General features: G+C 37.8%; 1 protein-coding gene across 2 annotated transcripts in view; it reads right to left on the reverse strand.

The window, feature by feature from the left end:
• The window catches only part of LOC150086011 (major vault protein-like), a 217597-nt gene that overhangs the window by 69496 nt on the left and 130236 nt on the right, over positions 1–17865 (reverse strand). For both annotated transcript variants that reach the window (XM_090374330.1, XM_090374331.1), the window contains exon 7: positions 17108–17239. In XM_090374330.1, coding sequence (XP_090230456.1) covers positions 17108–17239 — 132 coding nt within the window. The remainder of the gene's footprint in view (positions 1–17107; positions 17240–17865) is intronic.

Raw genomic sequence — 17865 nt, forward strand, 5'->3', positions numbered from 1 at the left:
GGTTCAGTGTTGGGTCCTCTGTTCTTTTGTATATTTATCAATGATATTGATGAAGGTATATCAGGCTTTAGTGTCGAAGTTCGCAGATGATACAAAGGTTGGCAGGGTTGTTAATGACAGTAATGGCAGTCTGCTACTGCAACAGGATCTAGATAATTTGGGCAGATGGGCTAAGAAGTGGCAACTGAAGTTTAACCTTGACAAATGCAAAGTACTGCATATGGGTAGAAATAACCATAAGGCAATGGTCAGGCCATGCCTTGAGTATTGCGTACAAGTCTGGAGGCCTCATTTTAGGAAGGATGTAGATTTACTTGAGAAGGGCAACAAGATTTACAGAGAAGGGCAACAAGATTGGTGAGGGGAATGAAGGGATCCTCTTACCAAGAGAGGCTTAAGTTCTGCAAATTGCAGTGGCTGGAGACTAGGCACCTGCGCGGTGATCTGATTGAGGTGTTAAGGCCTTGAATGGGTTGAGCACGCTGAATTCTGATGGGATCCTTACACTTGTTTAGATTACGAACCTAAGGGGGAATAAATTCAAATTAAGAAAAGACAGATGTAGAATAGATATGCAAAAATTTGCTTTTAGCCAGCGGGTGGTTAATTGCTGGAACAAACTTCCATCTGTCGTTGTGGAAGTTGATAGGTTAAATAAATTTAAGGAGGAACTGGACAGGCATTTGGAGGGAATGGTGTGTTTTTTTTTTTTTTTTTTTTTGGCTGATGCTGCATAAGCTCATACACTTGCTTTCTTCCATCACATGCCACTACTACTACAATGCCATTTTACCTATTTCAGCGGTTTACTATGAATTAAAATTATGCTTGGCAATAACTTGTTTGATTACCAAATGTTTATATTGTATAATATTTTTTAATATTAAAAATAAATAATTTCTATATTTAAAAAAAACACACAGTCCATTTAAAAAAATGGTCATATTTAAAAAAATGTATTAAGTGGGAAAACGTCATTATAATAATACACTGTGTATTCTTTATCACGAACTTTTTATGTGGGTAACCTTTTTACCCGGGAAACTTCTTTCACAGGAAAATAATATATTACAACATACAGTGGTGAAATTGGAACTTAAACCAAATCTAGTACAGGGAAAAACTTCTTATGAGGGAATTTCTTATCCAGATTCTACTGTAGGTACATTTTACTTAATTCTTCAGTTCTTTTCAATCAGTTTGATTTAAAACCAGATCAGTTGCAGCTGAAACTGGCCTACTGTAACATTATTAACCTCTTATGACTGTGTAATTAGTGTTTCTGCATAATATTAGTTTTGTATATTTAATTTTAAGAAAACTTGTAATATCATAAACCTCTCTGGAATACTGTACTGTGGTGTTGCTCAGTATGTGCTAGAGAAGAGGTTATTCGTATCTTCTAAATAATTTTTGTTTTCCAAATGAAATGATAGCTGTGTGTGTGTGTGTGGTTGGTTTAGAATCTATTTATCACTAATAGAATAAAATCATGCATTGCTACTAGTAATAAACACATTCTAAATTTTACAGCAGCTAAGTGCTTTCATTTCAAGTGCAGTAAAAGTCCAGTATCTGGAATCTATCCATCCAGAAAGCTCATGCAACTGGCATATTTTAAAAATCATATCTTAAAAAGGGACACTTGTACTGCCAACCTACCTAGTAGCAAAAAGACTGAATTGATGAATTAAACATTACAGAAATGCATTAAATAAAGTCAATAATATTTAACAAGACTATTTATATTATAAAATTAACTTTAAAAAAATTGAAAATACTGTGTTACCGTTTACATTACTGTTTACAATTTCTCCTCCACTTTGCTCTCAGTTATTACAAAATCATTTAGCTCCCTGTTAGAATTTGATAAGCTTTTGGCCTCTACTTCCTTACAGAATTCCCAATGTGTGAATGTAGATGCAAATGCTCATTCAGTTTGTCAGCTATCTGAGCAGGATCATCAACAGTTGAACCGTTGATATCAAGTGGACCAATCTGTTTCATCCCCTTCCTTCTAGAGTTTACATAAGTAAAAAAGCCTTTGCTGTTTTTCTTTGCATCCTTTGCCAAAGATTTCTCGTAATCTTTTAGACAAGACAAAATCACTAATTTGAAATTACACATCACTGATGAATGAATTTTGAATTATGCATTTCTTTTTTGATACATCAGTTTTAAATTATGCATCATTGATACTACCCTGGCATTTATAAAAACATTTTTAAATGAGAACTTGTGCACATGTAGTCACATGCAGCAATAAAATACTTCATCACTAAAGAAAGGAACAGAATCTTTTATTGTTGTAGATGCTCCACAACTTTGGTGGTAGAAATGCCTATGACTAAGCCAGAATCATCCTTTTGGTATAGTCTGCTATGGTAATAAACTTCCAAAATGGAAGTGGAAATTTTAAAAACTGTTGGTGTAATAAATTTTCACATTACATTCTTGAACATATCCAGGAGTAATGACCTCAGTATACATAAATATGATGCATACTGGATTGAAGAGCTGTGTTCAGATTTTCAAGCATTGGTATCTTTGAGAACTGTGTTCAGATTTTCAAGCGTTGGTATAACATTTAAAAGAAACAAGCAAATTGAATTATTCAAGCCAGAAGAGAGGAACATGAACAGATTTTTTTGCATGAATGAGAACTAGAATTATCTGCTTGCATAGATTGTTTAGGACTGCTTTCACTAGAAAGTTGTGTGAGGAGCTCATTAATTTTTCTCTTTTTTTCCAACAATTCCTTTGGATTATGAACTGAATTTGAATATCAGTCAGTGGCACTCAATGGTGATAACACGTTTCGGAGCTACCAAATTGAAAGTACTTGTATTTTTCAATTTGGTACCTCTGAAAAGTGTCCCCATGGCTTTTCTCTACACTTATAACTCTTCTTTAAATAGACTGATCAAAGGTTGCCATTGCTGCACCATTCTAATTACGTATTTTACCAAAGTCAGCCTTTCCTTTTAGAACTAATTTTTGGATTGTAGTAAATGTTCACAAAATATTCATCCACTTTCATACAGGTGCAACTCCTTTTTCAGCACAAATTAATAAGATGACAAGAACAGTCTATTACATCAAGTGCTCAATCTTTCCTTTTAATACTCTTTTTATTTCATTTTATAGGTGTACCACAATGCATTATCAATGGTAAGAGCCAGACATTTTTTTTAAAAGAATCCCATAAGCATTCAGGTTGTTTAGATAAAGATGCTAAATGTGGTACCCTATAGAGATACACTCCAATGTTGGCTTAGCTCAAGCTGCTTTTGATCTGATGTGTTTTAAGAATTAGAAGTGGCAAATGATGCAAATTTATACAGCATAGGGGGAAGAGAAAAAAAAAAAAACCTTCCCACACCATCTGTCTATCCCCTCTAATAATTATAGCATTACCAATAGTTAAGGCATATGATGTAAGAAAGCAAGCTTATACAGCATCAGCCAAAAAAAAAAAAAAAACCCTTTTCATTTCACCATCCACTCACTCCAAATGTTTGTCTAGGTCTGCCTTGAATCTATTTAGGCTATCAACTTCTACAACAACAGATGGGAGTTTGTTCCAGCAATCAACCACCCGCTGGCTAAAGGCAAACTTCCACTCATCTATCCTACAACAGTCTTTCCTCAATTGGAATTTATGGCATCTCAGGTGATTATTCTGAGCAAGAGGAAGAATCCCGTCAGCATTGAGCATGCTCAAACCATTCAAGGCCTTATACACTTCAATCATATCACCTTGCAGGTGCCTAGTCTCCAGACACTGTAATTTGCAAATCTTAAGCCTTTCTTCATAAGAGAAACCCTTTGTTCCATTCACTAATCTTGTTGCCCTTCTCTGTACTTGTTCCAGCAGCTCTACATCCTGCTTAAAATAAGGCCTCCAGACCTGTATACAGTACTCAAGGTGTGGCTTGACCATTTCCTTATACAAGGGGATAATCACCTCCTTATCCCTGCTAGAAATATTCCTGTATATCATTGACAAGACACCATAAGCTACCCTTGCAGACCATCTGCACTGCTCAGAAAACTTCATATTTGCCTGCACAATTACCCCCAGGTCCTTTTCATTCTCTATCACTGTCAGTATAGTACCACACAGTTGATACATTATTCTGGGGGTTACTGCTTCCCATATGGAATACTTTACATTTGTCAATGTTAAACTTCAGTTGCCAGCTCTCAGCAAATCTGCTCAACTTTTCTAGATCCTGTTGCAGTAGCATTCTGTCATTAGTGTCATTAATAACCCTGCCAACCTTCTGCAAAGAAGGTTGGCAGGGTTGTTAATAACACTAACGAATTTTGTTAGCTACCCGAGCAGGATCAGCAACAGTTGAACCATCGATATCAAGTGGACGAGTCTGATTCATTCCTTTCCTTCTAGAGTTTACATAAGTAAAGAACTCTGTGCTGTTTTTCTTTGCATCCTTTGCCAAAGATTTCTCATATTCTGCCTTTGCCTGCCTAACCTCCTTTGTGACTTGGTTGCAGACCAGCTTATATGTATCATAGGCTTCCGTGTCACCTGTTAATTTATATGTATCCAATGCATTTTTCTTCTCTGCCACATGTCTCATTAGTTCATATGATATCCATTTAGGCCTAAACCTTGAACAATATTTCTTAGTTGATATGAAAAGCCTAGTAGCTTCCAAGATTAATTCTTTGAATGCTTCCCATTTCAAATATACTGTTGGTAACATCATCAGTTGGTTGCATCGTATAGAATTTAAAAAGTATCTCAGACCACCATAGTCACCTTTACAAGCAAAAACCCTTACCTTTACTCCTGATGGTAGTTTCCTGTTTGAGTAAATCCCACTTCAGCACACTGTGATCACTGCCACCTAGTGGTTCTGTTATCTGCAGATTCTTAATGCATGAAGAATTACTACTGATAATCAGATCAAGAGTATTACTCCCTCTAGTTGCCTCCCGAACATGCTGCTGTAGAAAACAATTGTCCAATAAATCCACAAAAGCCTTGCTAGTGTGTGAGTGACCAACCCACAAATTCCAGTCAATATCCGGGAAATTAAAATCCACTGTTATAAGACACTCTAATTTACTGGCCTACTCTATTTCTCTGCACAATTGCTCATTATATTCATCAGATTCATTAGGCCTATAACACACTCACACACACTCTCATTTTTCCTTTCCCAGTACTTATGTCACACCAAACAAACTCAACATTGTATTGTTCACCCACATTAATTGGATGCACTTCCTTAGATTTTATGTGTTTCTTAACTAACAGCATAACCCCTCCTCCCTTTCTGTCCTGTCTATCCTTTCTGTACACATTGTACTCCCCAAATTCCAGTTCTGCACTGCTTATGTCTGTGTGACACCATGTCTCTGATATCCCAACAATATCAGCCTTTGATGTCTTGACTAGCACTTCAAGCTCATCAGATTTATTAACTATACTCCTAGCATTGGTGTACATGCAAGTACACATGCACCTGTTTCTACTCTTAGTTACCCTAACACGGCCCATGTATTTACTTGTTCCAATATGACTCCCAGCAGTCTTGGAAATTCCCATTGCCTTGCTTTCCAGGCTTCTGCTCAATTGCATTTCAATAGAAGTAGTGCAAGAATCACTTTTGCCTCTGCCAGCGGCTACTGTTAATCTATTAGTCCATGTATCCCCCCAAGCTAGCAGTTTTCCAACCCACCTAACTCTGCCTCGATAGCATCAGCAAATATTCTTGCACCCTTTCTATTTAAGTGTATCCCATCCCTGTAGAAGCAGTCTCTCCTGTTAACAAGCACAGACCACGCTGAAAAAAATTCTACCCCTTGAGCATTGCACAATCTCTCCAGGGCCGAATTGATCAATAAAGCTCTCATCATATACTCCCTCCTATCATGTCTGGGCAGAATTGCAGACACTTTCAAATTCAACCCTAACTCACGGCTTTTTCAGCATTGTCTTGTACTTGTTAAGTAATTCTGCCAGTCTCCTACTCTTAATATCATTAGTGCCAACGTGTATAACAACATCACCCGTTGTGACCTTAGGGTGATATCTGCCCTCAACCTTTGCCCCTGGCAGACATAACCTGGTCCTGTTCTATCTATCCTTTTTGCACAATATGTTCCCTGTTTCCCTGACAATAGAGTCACCTATAACAACTAGTTCCTTTGGGAACAGCGCATTTTGCCTTGGGGGTTGTTGCTGTGTTGCGTGACGTTCAAGTGCAAGCTCTGGCATTGATGTGGGCAGCTGAGAGCTTGATGGGCCCCTCAATTTAAATCCTTTGAGGGCATCCACCCTATCCTTCAAGCTCTCATTTAAGCTCATAACAATGCCAAGTTGGTGCCTGATTTCCTCGTACTCCTTACATCACGCGCACACACAAAGACATTTCCCTTGGCAATATCATGTCCCGTTCCTGATTGCTCCACAAACATCAAACAAGCAGTGCATTTCAATAACTGTGATTCAGAGGACAAACCGCCCCACTCAGTTCTCCACTGAGGCCACAGCACTGCCACTAGTTTGAGCCTTTTGCTTTGCTGCTCTGGTCTGAGTCATGATTTCTATTCAAGTTCAATAAAATTTCAATACAAAATATAATCCTAAACCTATATCCTAATGCAGTTATAACACTATGTATATGTATTTTGGTATCGAATGTTATCTCCGAGTTACGTTATATGACTTTCTTATCCCCTGTCAACTTATATGTATTAATTTATGATATTACGTTTGCAATAACTATGTCCCTATATTTATTTAGTTAAAAAAGTACAACTGAATTGACAATGAAATTTAATAAGATTAATAAATTTTACTGATTAATTGATACTACTATACTCGCTACCTAGTTTTCCGTTAAACCTTATGTTAGCACATGTTGTATCGTATAACAATGGCGGCAAGTTACGAACGGTTAATTTACAGACACAAGGTATTATTTACTTTCCAAATTGCACTATCTAAATTCAAAATAAACCACGGAGCTTGACTAGGTCTATAAGCTACTTATAGAAAATAATTTAATCTCACAATTAAGTCAATTAAGTGGCTAAGTATAATTAAAAACTTTTTATTCGCAGGAGCTGCAAAACCTGTCCACACGTGGATTTGATACCCTTAACGATACTAAGTAATAACCTACAAAATCTCTATCTAAATTCAATTTAAGCTAAAGTATTGTTATAGGAATATAAAGCAACTCTAAAAAATTGATTAATATGCCAATTTAAGTCAATAAAAAAGCAAAAACATCTCTATTTGCTGGAGCCGTAAAACCCTCGCCTGTTCACATGTACGCTCGCACCCACTTAGATTACTAGAAGAGCTGCAAAGTGCACTCTTACTAGAAGAGCTGCAAAGTGCACTTCACGTTCATTTTCCATGAAACATGAAGTTGTTTCTATAATTGCTCATTTTCCCTTTGATCTCCCTTTGTGAATATGAGACATTTGCACACCTCCAATCTGTAGGAACTTTACCCATAATTACTCTCTCATAATTATGGACAAGGGTTTGTGCACCTCTCTGCTGCTTCTTTTAATAGAACGGTCAATGGATTTTGGCTACCGTAAAGAGATAAGGTAGTTTTGATATTTTTACCGTATTCTTTGTTAATTAACATACTACATTGTGTTCTACAAAGATATTAAATAGGTTTAGTAGCGTTCGTTATCTTCTTTTTTTGAATTTAACTAGTGATTTTTGGAAGTTACAATTCACTGGTGTTGGCGCCAATATTGTTGAACTAGCGGCCATGTTGTAGTCGATAAGAAATAACGTAAAGTATATATCTAGAACTGATAGCCTAAGGTATAACATAAAACTAGATAGCATAATACGAAGCACTACATTAGGAATCTGTTAAGCTTAGTATAGTATTATTAATTAATCACAAATATTTATTAATCTTATTATATTTCATTGTTAATTAAATTGTATTTAAATGGAAATCATGACCCAGACTAGAGTTGCGAAGCAACGTTCACAGACTAGCGAGAGTGCTGTGGCGCAGAGGAAAAACTAAGGGGGAGATTCTCCAACACATCGCAGTCTCAAAAAATGTGACAGATGTGAAATGTTTCCGGATCTTTCTAAAACAGCACATGATCTAGCCAAGGAGGATGTCTTTGTGTGCTAGGTTCCTAGGGTTTCAAGAAATTAGGCACCAACTCAGCGTTCTGATGGGTTTCTATGAGAGCTTGAGGTGTACGATAAATGCCCTTGAAGAAATTAATATGAGGGCCCATCAAGCTCTCAGCTAACCAGCTCAATGGCAGAGTTCATGCAGTGCATCAGGCAAAATGTGCTGGTCTCACAGAAACTAGATTAGCATTAGTAGAGGCATATGATGCAAGAAAGCAAGCTTATGCAGCATCAGCCAAAAAAAAAAAAAAAAAAAAAACAACACTTCCACCTCACCCCTCCATTTGTTCGAAATACCTGTCCAGCTGAGCCTTAAATTTATTTAGGCTATCAACTTCCACGACAAGGGATGGAAGTCTGTTCCACCAACCAACTACCCGCTGGCTAAAGACAAATTTCTGCACATCTATCCTACATCTGTCTTTCCTCGATTTGAATTGATGCCCCCTCGGGTGATTATTCTGGGCATGAGGAAGAATCCCATCAGCATTAAGCATGATCAAACCATTCAAGACTTTATGTACCTCTATCAGATCATTTTGCCAGTGCCTAGTCTTCAGACACTGTAATTTGCAAAACTTAAGCCTTTCTTCATAAGAGCAATCCTTTGTTCCATTCACTGATCTTGTTGCCCTTCTCTGTACTCATTCCAGCAGCTCTACATCCTTCTTGAAATGAGGCCTCCAGACCTGTATACAGTACTCAGGTGTGGCCTGACCATTGCTTATACAAGGGAATAATCACCTCCTTATCCCTGCTAGAAAAATTCCTGTATATCATTGAGAGGCACCATGAGCTACTCTTGCTGCCCATCTGCACTGCTCAGAGAAATTCATATCTGCCTGCACAATTACACCCAGGTCCTTTTCATTCTCTACCACTGTCAGTGTAGTACCACAGAGTTGATACATTGCTCTGGGTTTGCTGTTTCCCATATGTAGTACTTTACATTTGTCAATGTTAAACTTCCTTTGCCACCTCTCAGCCCATCTGCTTAACCTTTCCACATCCTGTTGCAACAGCATAGTGTCAGTAGTGTCCTTAACAACCCTGCCAACCTTTGTATCGTCTGCAAACTTGGACATTAAGCTTGATATACCATCATCAATATTATTTATAAATACAGAAAACAATAATGGACCCAACACTTAACCCCGAGGAACTCCACTAATAACATTAGTCCACGATGAGCAGTGTCCATTGATTACTACTCTCTATCTTCTCCCCCTCAACCACCCCTTTATCCATAGCAGCAATTTGCCTCCAATGCCACACTGCTCCAATTTGTGCAGCAGTCTTCCATGTGCAACAGTATCAAAAGCCTTTCTAGGATCCAAGTATATAATATCAAAGTTATTCCCTGCATCCAGTTCTTTTGTGACTGCATCACAGTGTCCAAACAAATTGGTCAGGCAAGACTTGCCCTTAACAAAACCATGCTCTGTCCGAGCTGTAACTGAAGTCTTGTCTAGATGATCCTGCAGTGCTTTTTTAGCCAGTGCCTCCATTAATTTTCCTGGAACAGAAGTTAAACTCACAGGTCTATAATTACTTGTGTCAGTCATCCTCCTTTGTGAATTGGGGTCACATTTGCACATCTCCAGTCTATGGGTACCTCCCCTGAGTCCAAGGAAGCTCTCATAATTATGGCTAAGGGTTTGCTTACTTCCTTTGCTGCCTCCTTTAACGGCGCCTCCGTAGCCAGGTGGGAAGGAGCAGCAGTGCGTAGCACACGCTTCTTGATTAGACCGGGGTTCAAGCCCGTCACCACCAAATACGGAGGATGCGGAAAGATCAGGGAATGACCACCGCATATCCTGGAGCAATATGGCCTTAGTTGCTAATGCTCCTAAAAACCAAAATAACAGCTGCCTCCTTTAATATAACTGGATAGATCCTATCCACCCCATGTGCCTTTCTTGTGTTTATCTTTAACAATTTCTCCTCCACTTCACTCTCAGTTATTACAAGATTATCTCGCTTACTGCCAGAGTTGAATACACCTCTGGCATTCCCCTCGCTGAATAACTTCTCATGTGTGAATGTCGATGCAAAATATTCATTTAGTTTATTAGCTACCTGAGCAGGAACATCAACATTTGAACCATTGATATCAAGTGGACCAATCTGATTCATCCCCTTCCTTATAGAGTTTACATAAGTAAAGAACTCTTTGATGTTTTTCTTTGCATCCTTTGCCAAAGATTTCTCGTAATCTGCCTTCGCCTGACTAACTTCCTTTGTAACTTGGTTACAGATCAACTTAATATCTATCATAGGCTTCTGTGTCACATGTTAATTTTTTTGTATCCCATGCATTTTTCTTCTCTGCCATATGTCTCATTAGTTCATCTGACATCCATTTAAGCCTAAACCTTGAACAATATTTCTTAGTTGGTATGTAAAGCCTAGTAGCTTTAAAGATTAATTCTTTGAATGCTTCCCATTTTGAATTTGCTGTTGGTAACATCATCAGTTGGTCCCACCGTATAGAATTTAAATACTGTCTCAGACCATCGCAGTCGCCTTTACAAAAGCAAAACCCCTTCCCTTTACCCTTGATGGTAGTTACCTCTTTAAGTAAATCTCACTTAAGCACACTGTGATCACTGCCACCTAGTGGTTCCTTTATCTGCAGATTCTTAATGCATGAAGAATCACTACTGATAATCAATTCAAGAATATTACTCCATCTAGTTGCCTCCCGAACATGCTGATGTAGAAAACAATCATCCAATAAATCCACAAAAGCCTTGCTAGTGTGTGAGTGACCAACCCACAAATTCCAGTCAATCAATATCTGGGAAATTAAAATCCCCCATTATAAGACTTTCTGATTTACTGGTTATTGTTGGTGACTCTATTGTCAGGGAGATGGGGAATATACTATGCAAGAAGGATACGTAAAACAGGACCTGGGTATGCCTACCAGGGGCAAAAGTTGATTACATTGTAGTATAGGTATCATCTTTTAAGGGCACAAAAGGTGATACTGTTGTACACATTGGAACTAATGACATTAAGAGAAAGAGATCTGCCGATTTACTCAACAAGTACAGGTCAGTGAAAAAAAGTTGCAAGTTAGGGTTGAATGTGAAAGTGTCGGCAATTCTGTCCAGACACAACAGGAGGGAGTATATAATGAGAGCCTTGTCAATCAATTCAGCCCTGGAGAGATTGGGCAAGGCTCGTAGGATAGAATTTTTTTCAGTGTGGTCTGCGCTTGTTCACAGAGAGAGAGACTGCTTCTACAGGGATGGGGTATACTTAAATAGAAAGGATACAAGAATATTTGCTGATGCTATCAAGGCAGTGTTAAGTGTGTTGTAAAACTTCTAGCTTCGGGGGATTCACAAAAAAAAGAGATTAACAGTGCCGCAGGCAGAGGCAAAAGTGATTCTTCCACAGCTTCTATTAGAATGAGCAACAGCCTGGAAAGCAAGGTGCTGGAGATTTCCAGGACCGCTGAGAGTCATCGTGGAACAAGTAAATACATGGGCTTTGTTAGGGTAACTAAGAGTAGGAATAGGTGCATGTATACTTGCATGTACAGCAATGTTAGAAGTATGGTGAATAAATTTGATGAGCTTGAAGTGCTAGTCAAGACATCAAAGGCAGATATTGTTGGGATATCAGAGAAGTGGTGTCACACAGATATAAGCAGTGCAGATTTGGAATGTGGGGAGTACAATATGTACAGAAAGGATAGTTGTTGTTATTTGGTTTTTAAGAACATTAGCAACTAAGGCCATATTGCTCCGGGGATAGTCAGTGGTCATTCCCTGACCTTTCCGCATCCTCCGTATTTGTGGTCACGGGCTCAAACCACGGTCTAAACAAGAAGCGTGTGCTATCCACTGCTGCTCCCGCCCATCTGGCTACGGAGGCACCAGAAAGGATAGACAGGACAGGAAGTAAGGAGGGGTTATGCTGTTAGTTAAGAAACACATAAAATCTAAGGAAGTGCATCCAATGACAATGGTGGACAATGCAATGTAAGTCAGTGTGGTGTGACATAAACACTGGAAAAGTTAAAAAGAGTGTAGGTGTGTGTTATAGGCCTAATGAATCTGATAACGATAATGAGCAATTGTGCGGAGAAACAGAGTGAACCAGTAAATCAGAATGTGTTATAATGGAGGATTTTATCTTTCCAGATATTGACTGGAATTTGTGGACTGGTTACTCGCACACTAGCAAGACTTTTGTGGATTGACTAGATGACTGTTTTGTATAGCAACATGTTCGATAGGCAACCAGAAGGAGTAATACTCTTGATATGATAATCTGCAGTGATTATTCATGCATTAAAAATTTGCAGATAAAGGTAGTACTGGGTAACAGTGATCACAATGTACTAATGTGGGATTTACTTTAAGATGTAACTAGCATCAAGGGTAAAGGGAAGGGCTTTTGTAAAGGTGACTACAGGTGTAGACACCTTTGTAGTCACCACTGTTTGAGACACCTTTGCTTTTGTAAAGGTGTCTCAAACAGTTTTTAAATTCTATATGGTGGAACCAACTGACGATGTTACCAACAGCAAATTCTAAATGAAAAGCCTTCAGGGACTTAATTTTGGAGGATACTTGACTTTTCATTCCAACTAAGAAACGCTGTTCAAGGTTTAGGCTTAAATGGATGTCAGATGAATTACTGAGGCCCGTGACAGAGAAGAAAAATGTATGGGAGGCATATAAATTATCAAGTGACAGAGAAGCCTTTGGCACATATAAAATGGAGGTTAGGCAGGTGAAGGCAGATTATGAGAAATCTTTGGCAAAGGATGCAAAGAAAAACAGAAAAGAGTTCTTTACTTATGTGAACTCTAGAAGGAAAGGGATGAATCAGATTGGACCACTTAATATAGATGGGTTGACTATTGATGATCATGCTCAGGTAGTTGATAAAGTGAATGGGTATTTTGCATCTACATTCACACATAAGGAGTTATTCAGTGAGGAGAGTGCCAGAAGTTTATCAAACTCTAACAGGGAGCTAAGTGATTTTGTAATAACTGAGAGCAAAGTGGAGGAGAAATTGTTGAAGGTATACATAAAAGAGGCACCTGGGGTGGATAGGATGTAAGTAAGCAAACCCTTAGCCATAATTATGAGAGCTTCCTTGGACAGGGGAGGTCCCCATGGACCGGAGGTGTGCAAATGTATCAACAATTCACAAAGGGGGGTTCAAAAGTTGACAAGCAACTATAGACCTATTAGTTTAACTTGTGTTCTGGGGAAAGTAATGGAGTCACTGGAGAAACATTGCAGGATCATCTAGACAAGACTGCAGTAATAGTTAAGATAGAGCGGAGTTCTTTAAAGGGAGGTCTTGTCTGACCAATTTGATTGGATACTATGATGTGATCACAAAAGAATTGGATGCAAAAAATAATTTTGATATCAAATACTTGGATTTCAGGAAAGCTTTTGATACTGTTGCACATGGAAGACTGCTGTACAAATTGGAGTGGTATGGCATTAAGGGTAAGTTGCTACAATGGATAAAGGGATGGTTGAGTGGGAGATGACAGAGTGGTAATCAATGGATACTGCTCTTCGTGGACAAATGTTATTAATGGAGTTCCTCAGGGTTCGGTGCTGGGCACATTGTTGCATTGATGAAGGTATATATCAGGCTTAATGTCCAAGTGTGCAGATGATACAAAGGTTGTTAACTACAGTAAAGACAGTATGCTACTCCAACTGGATCTACATAAGTTGGGCAAATGGGCTGAGAAGTGGCAATTAAAGTTTAACATTGACAAATGCAAAGTACTGCATATGGATAGCAATAACCCAAGAGAAATGTGCCAACTGTGTGGGACTATACTCAGGGAAGTGGGAAGTGAAAAAGACCAGGGGGTAATTGTGCAGTCAGATACGAAGTTCGCTGAGTAGTACAGACGGGCTGCTAGGGCAAGTCATGGAGTGTTATCAGTGATATATAGGAATTTTGCTAGCAGGCACAGGAAGGTGATTATCCCATTGTACAAGGCAGTGGTCAGTCCACACCTTGAGTACTGTGTACAGATCTGGAGGCCCCATTTTAGGAAGGATGTAGAGTTTTTAGAGCGAGTAAAGAAGGGCAACAAGATTGGCAAGGGGAACAAAGGGGTGCTCTTACCAAGAAAGGCCTAAGTTCTGCAAATTGCTGTGCCTGGAGAGTAGGCACATGCAAGGTGATCTGATTGAGGTGTATAAGGCCTTGAATGGGTTGAGCAAGCTGAATCCTGATGGGATTCTTCCTCTTGCTCAGATTAAGAACCTGAGGAGGCATAGATTCAAATTGAGGAAAGACAGTTGTAGAATAGATGTGTGGAAATTTGCCTTTAGCCAGTGGGTAGCTGATTAGTGGAACAGACTTCCATCTTTTGTTGTGGAAGTTGATAGCCTAAATAAATTTAAGGCTGAGCTGGACAGGCATTTGGAATGAATGGAGGGGTGAAATAAGAAGTGTTTTTTTTTTTTTTTTTTTTTTTGGCTGATGCTGTATAAGCTTGCTTTCTTGCCTCATATACCTCTACTAATGCTAATGCCTTGATAGTGCCCTCAGTCCTAGGTGTCTTATTTACTTTTAGCGCCAGCAATTTCTCTTCCACTTTTTTTCCAGTTATAACAAAATAATTTTATTACAAAAGGTCACTACACAATGGGAAATAACATGGAATTACTTTGACTACTGCCATCTGTAGCAAATGAAAATAGCCCTTTTTTAGAGATATCAATTACCACCTCTTATAGCCTTATCTATGTAATTTCAATAACACTGCTTGCTGTTATTGTTCTTTCACAAATGTACTTTTTGATAATTCACTACTAAGTAGAAAATCTGGGTTTTCATCTAGAAAACAGACAAATTGAACACAGAATACATGTAATTTATAGCTTGAAATTGAAATATCTGATCTATCTATCTACACAGTACAAGGCAACTATATTACTCTAATCAGATTTTACAATGTGTAAAAAATCTTGCATATATATATATATATCTTCTGAAATTTTAGATTATATTTCTTTGGCATCTTACCGAAAGTTAATTACCTTCATACCACACAATGAAATGATCACATATTAAGATCGCCTGCACAGAGCAATGCTATTATCCTGTATTTCTATTTTGCAGTCTTGACTAGCAACACCTGATAGCCAGTTCATTAATGAAAATAAGTAGAAATTTGTAAAAAATTTTTTTACAAAAATCCAATTTTAACAGTTTTACTATTTTTTTGTGAAAAGATAAAAAGGTGTAGAAAAACTAAGTTTCTGCAAACAGTGGAGAAACTCTTGGTTACCAACTATGATTAGATTAAATAAATCTGTCAACTACCGAGTGCCAGGCACTCAGTATGAAGGGTCTGTAGTCACGAATGGTCGTTAGTGTAGTATCTCAAATGGAGAGCTTTACGGTAATTGAAAAAAAAAGTTTCTAGTACCCCTGCTTGGCCTAAAACTCAGGAACTAATGAAAACATATGTCTATTTGAGTCTTTCCAGTTTTTTGAATGACAAGAGTGAGAGAAGCAACTCAGCCTTCTTCCTGGAGAAGAGATTAAAATCTTGGGGGAGTAGCGACTGGCAGGTGAGGGCCATGCAAGACTCCACACAGGTGCCTCCTCACCACTGCCGCCTCAACACTGGCTCTCTAAGTGCCTCCTTGCCGGGACAACTCCAACTTTGAAAATTGTTAAAAAATACTTCTTGTTGCAAAATTTATAAATGACCTTTACAGAATTATTCACTAACTATTTAGCAACCTTTTTGTCACCAAAAGGAGTTACTTAGTACAAAGAAGCGCACACTATCAAAGTGCAATAAAAAATTGTTTTTTTAATTTTAACACAAAAAGTAAATGATAGATTTCAATCTGAATAGTTTTCCCTTGATAAGCATCGAATAATGCATAGCTAATGAGATTTTTAAATTTTTAGCTCCATTAGTGACAGAAATAGATGGGGGAGACACAAAAATTACTCATTTTCCTGTCTGGCACCGCCATGTTTAATTTAAAAAATATTTTAAAATTATATTTTAAGCCTACTCATTGAACTCTTTCCAATGGTGTACTATACACCATTGTGTATAGTATAGCTTATTATAGGTTGTCGCCAACATTTTTGTACCCCCACATTTACCCCCCCCCCATTTCTCAGACAAATTTTTCTCAACAACGTCAGTATGGCGTTATGTTGGCCTGCATTATGTACAAACCCATGCAAAATTTCAAGTCAATAGGTTCAGTGGTTCCAGAGATACAATGCTGTGACAGACAGAAAGACAACCGAGTGACATTATAAGGGTCCTTCGTTAGACTAACTAACCCTAAAAAAAAAAAAAAAATCAAACTGAGTAAAAAGACAGATTCTCCATCGTAAATCCAGAGAGCCAATTCATTAATATTAATAACAATGTTAACATTAAGTATATTACTCTTCAACAGCAACAGTTTTGGTTAAGAACTCTTCTGGTGCCTTAACATTTAACATAACTGGTGAAATAAAATTTCTAGGGCCACTTTTAGTAACAAGAACACTCCCCTAAATCTTTAACAATTTTACATAAAAATATTTTTTAAAATTATTGCATTAAGTGATAAAATATTAGCTAAGTGGTTAACATTATACTGGTCAACTACTTGTATTCTACAAAAAAATTAATTTGGAAAAAAAAAAATTAAACTATGTTAAAGTAACAATTTTAGAATGTGCAAACTCTTACTACTCTGTTGGAGACCCAAATGAAAACAAACTTGCCTCATGCTCGTGAAGAACCATTGCTATCTGGAAACTGTTATATTCACATAACCATTAGTTCACATAACTGTTAATATAACTAACAGAACAAACTTTGGATTCTGTCACTGTTATAAACCAGGAATTTATTTATTTTAAATACTGCTTGAAAATATCAAATAAATATAATAAATATTCACTACTACTTACGGGTATAATATCTATATCTTGAAACGATTCCTTTGCCTTGAGAATAAGGCCTTCATTCTCACTCAGAACATAAATATCCTGAATACCATTTTCTAGGCATTCTCCTGGTTGTAGAAAAAATGACTTCTCTCCCTGTAAATTCAGAAAAAAAAGTTTAAACCAATGATGTTTAAATTACATTAAAACAATGATATTTAAAACTGGCATACCACTGTTAAACAACTTTTTCAATATCCTGCACACAAAGAACAAGATAATATTACAGTGAAAGCTCCCTTAACTGACTCCTCTTGTTGTCACTCATGCTTGGGTCCTGGCCAGAACAGAAACTCCCTAGTATGGATACAAACACTTTAATAGGTGTCCTTTCTGTATTTTCAACCTCCCTGAACTAGACACACTAGCATTAGCAAAGGAACATGATGTAAGAAAGCAAGCTTATATAGCATCAGCCAAAAAAAAAAAAAACCCTTATTTCACCCATCCACTCACTCCAAATGTTTGTCAAGTTCTGTCTTCAATCTTTTTAAGCTATCAACTTCTACAACAACAGATGGAAGTTTGTCCCAGCAATCTACCGCCCGCTGCCTAAAGACAAACTTCCGCACATCTATTCTACAATGCCTTCTCAGGCGGATCAAGAGGAAGAATTCCATTAACATTGAGCATGCTCAAATCATTCAAGGCTTTATACACCTCAATCAGATCACCTCACAGGTGCCTAGTCTCCAGACACTGCAATTTGCAAAACTTAAGCC

Source organism: Mastigoproctus giganteus, chromosome 5 (genome assembly GCF_048544385.1).
Source record: "Mastigoproctus giganteus isolate SK-2022 chromosome 5, ASM4854438v1, whole genome shotgun sequence".
Taxonomy (NCBI): Eukaryota; Metazoa; Arthropoda; class Arachnida; order Uropygi; family Thelyphonidae; genus Mastigoproctus; species Mastigoproctus giganteus.